Below are 7,138 nucleotides of genomic sequence, written 5' to 3'. Positions count from 1 at the left end.
CAAACAAGATCGTGGAGACAGAAATCGAGACTGAGTGATTGATTGGGTATGAGACACAGGGTGGGGGAAAGAGCTAAGAATGACTCAGAGGTTTCACGCCTAGAAGGACGGCGGTGCCCTCAACAAAAATAAGAAGTTAGAAAGAAACAGGGGTTTAGAGGAATAGAAAACGAGTTGTATTTTGGACTTGTAGCCTTGAGTTTGGGGTGCCTCTGAGGCATTGAAATGCAGATCTCCAAGACCACAGGAAGAGTGATCGGATTAGAGACGATCATTGATATTTATGAGATCACCCCCAAAAATGTGGAAAGGGGAAGGAAGGCGTGGGACAGACGCCTGCGGTGTGCCCATTGCTAGGGGAGAGATGTGAAGGACGACACAAGAGACTAAGAAGCAATCAGCGCTATCTGTTCTCAAGGAGAATGGTGTATGCGAGAGGGCGCAGTCAGCTGTCCGAAAAGCTGCGGAGAGGATATGAAAGATACGGAGATTGGGCTTTAGCGACCCCTTGGTAGCCTTGGAGAAAGCAGTTACAGAGGAATAGTGGAGACAGAAGGCAGGTTGCCAGAGCTCGGACCATATTGTGGGCTGGCGCCCCGCTGCGGCTGCGCGCCCACACTCGCCTCATCGCACCTCCTCCTCCACCCCCGCCCCGCCCTTCCCTGTCCCTTGGGGGCGGGGCGGACACCACCCCCCGCCCCCGAGGGCGCGGCCCTATGGGAGCGCACGCCGGGGGCGGGCCGTCGCGCACACTTCTGACCTCACTCGCCTGAGCCGGAAGTAGCCGCGAGCCGCTGCAGAGACCCGGCGCGTAGGCCGCAGATCGGTGTTGGGGGACTGCCTGCTGCGGTACCTGAAGCAATCCCGGGCGCGGGGGCCACCATGCGGGCCGGCAAGACCTTCCGCAGACGCCGAGCCGACTCGGAGTCGGAGTCGGACGAGCAGGACAGTGAGGAGGTGCGGCTGAAACTGGAGGAAACCAAAGAGGTTCAGAGCTTGAGGAGACGACCTAACGGGGTGAGTGCTGTAGCCCTCCTGGTTGGGGAGAAAGTACAGGAAAAGACAGCTCTAGTGGATGATCCTTTTAAGGTCAACACCGGTGGAATGGTGGATATGAAGAAACTTAAGGAGAGAAACAAGGACAGAATTAATGAAGAGGAGGACCTCAACTTGGGAACATCCTTTTCAGCAGAAACCAACCGAAGGGATGAAGATGCTGACATGATGAAGTACATTGAGACAGAATTAAAGAAGAGGAAAGGAATTGTGGAAAATGAGGAGCAAAAAGTGAAATTGAAGAATGCTGAAGACTGTCTCTATGAGCTTCCCGAGAGCATCCGGGTCTCCTCAGCCAAGAAAACCGAAGAGATGCTGTCCAACCAGATGCTGAGCGGCATCCCAGAGGTGGATTTAGGCATTGATGCAAAAATTAAAAATATCATTTCGACCGAGGATGCCAAGGCACGTCTGCTGGCTGAGCAACAGAACAAAAAGAAAGACAGCGAAACCTCTTTTGTTCCAACCAACATGGCTGTGAACTATGTGCAGCACAACCGGTTTTATCATGAAGAGCTCCACGCTCCGATCCGGAGGCACAGGGAGGAGCCAAAGACTCGACCCCTCAGGGTGGGAGATACCGAGAAGCCAGAAGTCGAGAAGTCTCCCCCAAATCGAAAGCGCCCCCCCAATGAAAAGGCAACTGATGATTATCATTATGAGAAGTTTAGGAAAATGAACAGACGCTATTGATATCCCCTCAATGGCAGAAAAGTGGGGAGGGGTTTTGTGCAGAGATTTTATTTTTTTTTTTTTGTCAAGCACAAGGTGTGGTGTAAAATCACAAAAATAAAAGTTTCTTTTAAAAAAAATGAGGCTGTGAGGAAGTGAAGGCGACAAGTAAAGACTGTTTTCTAGGAGTTCATCAAAGGCAGAGAGACATAGTACTGTAATTTGAAAAGATGCCACAATCGAGTGACAGTTTTTTTTAAAAGTGGAGGAGTTCTAAACATCTTTGAATGCAACAATGAAAGAAACTAGATAAAAAGAATTTAAAATTAGAGGGAAAGTGTAATCCAAAAGTACAAGCTCCCATTTGAGTTTGGAGGGGATGTGATCAAGGGCACAAGGAGTGGGTTAGCCTTAGCAAAAATCACCTTTGCCTCTGAGACTGCAGGAAAAAAAGGGAAGAATAAAAGATGTTAGGGGTATTTGAGATGTGGAATTGAGGAGGAAAGAGAGCTCATGATAATAACCTCTATTTTATTGGTAAATATGAAACAAAACCTTCTATTTAGAGAGAGGAGGGTGGCAGAAATACAAAAAGACTTGGGATAAAAAAGTGCCCCAGGGAATCAATCAGAGAAGGGTAAAAAGGTAACCAGAAAGCCATAGGACCCAGCCAGAATATAGTAATGATGATAAACATTTAGTGTTTACTTTGTGCCAGGAACAGTGCTAATTACATTACAATTACTATCTCACAACAACCCTGAGAGGTAGGTGCTAATGTAATCTCCATTTTACACATGAGGAAACTGAAACAAAAATGAAGTCTTTTCCTGGGTCATCCCCTAGCACATATCTGAGGTCACATTTGAATTCAGATCTTGCAGACTCCAGGCCCAGAGTTCTATCCACTGTTCCATCTAGCTGCCACATTTGTAGTAAACCCATTCAGCAGGGTTCCATGGTTTCATTAGCTGTATATAAGGAGTGGAGGTAGATGGTGGGGGAAATCCAAATGTGGAGATTGGAATAGCATAAATATTAATAGTATATGGGTGCAAGAGATTTACCAGTAGAGGAAGGCATAAAAGTGAACAGCTTAACTAGAACTTCAGGTCTATGAAGGGACAGTCCAAAGCCAGGCCACTGGTGATGGACCAGGAAAGCAATGAAGCTTGAAATGACTTGAGAACTGAACTGAAAACAAAAAATAGATTTAAGAGGGGTGCAAGACAGGGAGAGATGCAAACATAAAAGATTAATGGCCCATAGAAGAATTTTGGCTTTCCGGTTTGTACAGGTAGAATTTCTGAATGATTATGAGATCAATGATGTCAAAGAACAAGTGACTACCCTGTGTGTTAAAGAGACAGCGATAGGGAAAAGAAGGTCAGGTCATGGTACTTGAGGAGTCAATGAAATAGGAAGCCAGACAGGCATATTGAAGTCCCCAGAAGGGGCAGCTAGGTGGTGCAGTGGATAGAACACTGGCCATAGAAGCAGGAGGACCTGAGTTCAAATATATCCTCAGACACTTAGTAGTTATGTGACCCTAGGCAAGTCATTTAACCTCAATTGCTTCCAAAAAGAAATGTCTGTGAGACTGACAAGTGATCTGAGGGGTCAGTAAATAACTACCACCAGAATCTCAGGGTGATATATTTACATAGGGCAAAGTGAGTCAGAGATAGAGTTTAGGTTAGATCAGCTGATCCCAGAACCAAGGGAGCTAAACACAGGCCATAGATCCATCCAAGTTCAGAGTAGGACTCAGAACCTCATGGAGTTAATGATTCCAAAAGGACAGATGTGGGCAGGGAATATTCATTTCATAGTGATGATGGAGATCAGAGGAGTTGGAAATAAGAGCAATCTAAACAAGACTTACCTCCTAATTTAGATCAAGCCAAATTCAGCATCCCCTCCAGTAAAATATAAGTTCCTTAAAGGAAAACTTGTAACATTTGTGTCTCTGTGTCCTTAGCACCTTGCAGAATGTCTTCTGGATAGTAAGCACTTAATGAATGCTTATTAAATTGATCTGAATACTCCCTGAATTTGATAAACTATTAGAGAGTTTATTCTCTGATAGTTCTGACCACCAAAGTAGTTACTGGCACTGAACACAGCTAATGGAATGCCTTACCACAGAGGAAGGGGAGAGGGAGGGTTCCATTTTAAGGTTCTAGTGCAGGGAGGGGTCCCAATCCCTCAGGTAGTGGTGTCTGAGGTGTGTCAAAGCTGGCATATCCTAATCATACTAAATCATTCACATTGTGTCCCTTAATCCATGAAACTGCAGCACTAGACTCAGCAAATACTTATATGCTCAACACCCCCAAATAATATCTCAGAATCCAAATCACAGAATCTCAGTGTTAAAAGTAATCTTAAGGAGGGCAGTGTCCAGCTCACAACCTCCTCCTCCACCCCAAACACTGCTCTTCTACTTGGAGACTTCAATATACATACATACATACATGTCCTTCAGACACTGGCTTCCTAGTCCATCTAATTCAACCCATACCTTAATAGACCTCCAAAAGTGGTCACCCAGCCTCCATTTGAAGCACAAACCTGAAAATAACTACCAGATGAGGATCTTAGGTGAAAATTGACAGAGATTCCTGGGACCTTCAGAAAAGGAAGGATGTCCTTCTGAAAGACCAGGCCCATCTCAACCATAATCCTCCAGGAATCTTACTGTGTAAAAAATCTAGGGGTTCAGGCCACCCCCTCCTCTTACAAGATCATGTCATGGTGGTATAGAACACTAAATATGCAGAATGAGACACACTTTGGGGGAAATTTTATTTAGGAATTTGTTTTCCTTGACTATATAGATTGCAACAAGGATTTTGTTTTTCTTTTTCCTTTAGTGGAAGGCAGGAGTGGGGTCAGGGGAGTGGAAGAACAAATACATATTTGGTAGTTAAAAATACAAAATTTAATTTAAAGAAAAAGCAAAGATCATGAAGCATGTCTCAACTCACCAAAAAGGAAGCCAAGCAAACCACAGGGACTTCAAAGGTGTTTTGTTACCTTGCGCCTCAGGGCTCCTATCACCTCTTTGTTCCTCAGGGTATAGATAAAAGGGTTAAGCATGGGGGTTACAACTGTGTAGAAAAGGGAGATGATTTGGTCCATGTCCTGAGTAGCATTGGCTCCAGGTCTCATGTAGGCAAGGGTTGCAGTCCCAAAGAAGAGTGTGACAACCAGTAAGTGGGAAGAGCAAGTAGAGAAGACTTTTTGGCGCCCCTGAGCAGAGGATACCCCAAGGATGGTAATGAGGATGCGAACATAGGAAAACACAATCAGTGCAAAGGGAGTCATGATAAAGAACAGAGTGACAAAAAGGTTCCCAACCTCACCCCAGAATGTGTCTCCACTTGCCAGTCTCAAAACAGGCAAAATGTCACATAGGAAGTGATGAACAATGTTGGTGCCATGAAAGGGCAAGGTAAAGATGAATATGGAGTGGGTGGTGCCTGTGGTAATGCCCATTAGATAGGAAGCACCCACCATACCCACGCATACCTGCTGGTTCATCAGCATGGCATAATGCAGGGGCTGGCAAATGGCAGCATAACGGTCATAGGCCATGGCAGTGAGCAGGCAGCATTCAGCAATGCCAAAGAGGGCAAAGAAATACATCTGGCTGAAGCAGCTGGCAGGAGACATGGCAGGATGTGAGAAGAGGAGATCAGTCAGCAACCTAGGCACAATACTTGTAGTGTAGAGGATCTCTATCATAGAGAGATGTCGAAGGAAGAAGTACATGGGAGTGCTCAGGGCTGGGTCCAGCAGAGTAAGGGTGATGATCAGGGTGTTGCCCATCAAGGTGACCAAGTAAACAAAGAGTACTCCCCAAAAGAGGGCACTCTGGTAGGCCCCCAAATATGAGAATCCCAACAAAATAAACTCAGTCACTGCTGTCCCATTAGCATCATCCATGTCCCTAAATCTACATCTGGGAACAGCACCAAAGGAAAGTTATTAATACTTCCCAAGAGGAGAAAGAACATGAGCTGCTGCAGTAAGAGAGATCCAGGTTAGAGAAGACAAGAACTTCCCAAATGAGGAGATTGTAATGGATGAGAAGGGGGATATTAGAATGTTCTTTCTGAGAAAAGCATAAAATAAATGTTTTTAACTTATCAGAAGTAAAATGTAAAATCTAGCCTGGAAGTAGGTTGCTGTATATAACATCACTGTGGTCCCTTCCACCTCACAAAGCCCTTGGTTCTATGGGCAGAAACCTCAGTCTTTGAGTATTAAAGGTAACTGGCAATGTGAAAAGATATAGGCAGGCATAGAGACATATTATGGGAGGGAAGGGGAGAAATAGAACAGAAGAGGGGAGAGAAAGAATGGAGAGGGCAGAGGAACACTTTGAGGCAGACAGAATGAAACACAGAAGAAAAAGAGAAAGAAGGGGGGACTTTAACCTTCATCACTCAGGAGCATCCTTCCCAGAGCCCCTATTAGAGGTAACAGCTGCAAGCAGCCATTCCCATGTCGTTCCCTGGTTTACTGTCCCTGAGCTAAAGCCCATGAGGAGTCTGATCCCCAGAGTGGAGAGCAGGAAAAAGGGAGATCAGACTCTAATCTAGAGGAAAGAAGAAAGTGAGATGGAAAACTTTGCCCTTAGGGCCTGACCTTCCTAAGGAGAAGTAAACAGTAGCTACCCTGCTCCTTCTACTCCCTGAGCTCCCTGCAATGTAGGTACAGAGATCTGGGTCAGGAGACACCTCGGTCTCATCTCTATCACCCCAACTCCACCAAAACAATTAGAGGATGGCAGAAATATCTCAAACCTGTGGAGAAATGAAGGTCCAGAAATACACACCCAGTGTTACCCAGTGAGTCTAAGATAGATGCCCTTGCAGGATGCTAGGGAGATGTGGGTTCCCAAGATGCATGCCTGCTGGTCAAGATGGAAATCACCTAGTTTCCCTCCCCTCAGCCTTTAGGCAGTTAACACAGACTGAAGCAGCCAGAATTTGATTGACAAGCAAGCTTTCCTCTCTTAATGCAAAGGGAGGAAGCCACAACCCCACCTTGCTCTTAAGAATGTGGATCTGAGTGTTTTTTACTTCATGCAGGGCAAGCTGGCAAGGGGCCTGGCAGACAGGTGGTATGGAACCTTAGCAAATATGCTGGGAACCTAGAGATAATCATAGCCGCCACTCTACCATAAGCTGGAGCACAGGCCACTGAGAATAAAAGGATATGAGTCCCAGGGAAGAAGGAAAACAGAGATGCCAGCAGCAGCAGCAGTGCTGCAGCCTTCTTGCTACAGCAGCCGCCAGCTTCAGCCACTACCACTGCCCGCAAATTGGCGAGGGTTACTAAGATACTAAGACAAGGACAATAACACAGGTAGTAAGTGGCAGAGGCAACATTCAAACTT

The 7,138-nt window shown here is 45.7% G+C and overlaps 2 protein-coding genes across 2 annotated transcripts; one reads left to right on the top strand and one right to left on the bottom strand.

The window, feature by feature from the left end:
* Nucleotides 1-769: 769 nt before the first annotated feature.
* On the top strand, nt 770-1,854 carry LOC118851418 (telomere length and silencing protein 1 homolog). The gene has a single exon (XM_036760867.1). The coding sequence runs from the start codon at nt 883-885 to the stop codon at nt 1,747-1,749; it is 867 nt and encodes a 288-aa protein (XP_036616762.1). The 5' UTR covers nt 770-882; the 3' UTR covers nt 1,750-1,854.
* Nucleotides 1,855-4,749: 2,895 nt separating this feature from the next.
* LOC118852442 (olfactory receptor 9-like) lies at nt 4,750-5,679 on the bottom strand. Its single transcript, XM_036762188.1, has one exon. It carries the CDS (start codon nt 5,677-5,679, stop codon nt 4,750-4,752), a length of 930 nt encoding a protein of 309 aa, XP_036618083.1.
* Nucleotides 5,680-7,138: the final 1,459 nt, after the last annotated feature.

Source organism: Trichosurus vulpecula, chromosome 5 (assembly GCF_011100635.1).
Source record: "Trichosurus vulpecula isolate mTriVul1 chromosome 5, mTriVul1.pri, whole genome shotgun sequence".
NCBI classification, from domain to species: domain Eukaryota; kingdom Metazoa; phylum Chordata; class Mammalia; order Diprotodontia; family Phalangeridae; genus Trichosurus; species Trichosurus vulpecula.
This window is presented reverse-complemented; position numbering and strand designations above follow the sequence as displayed.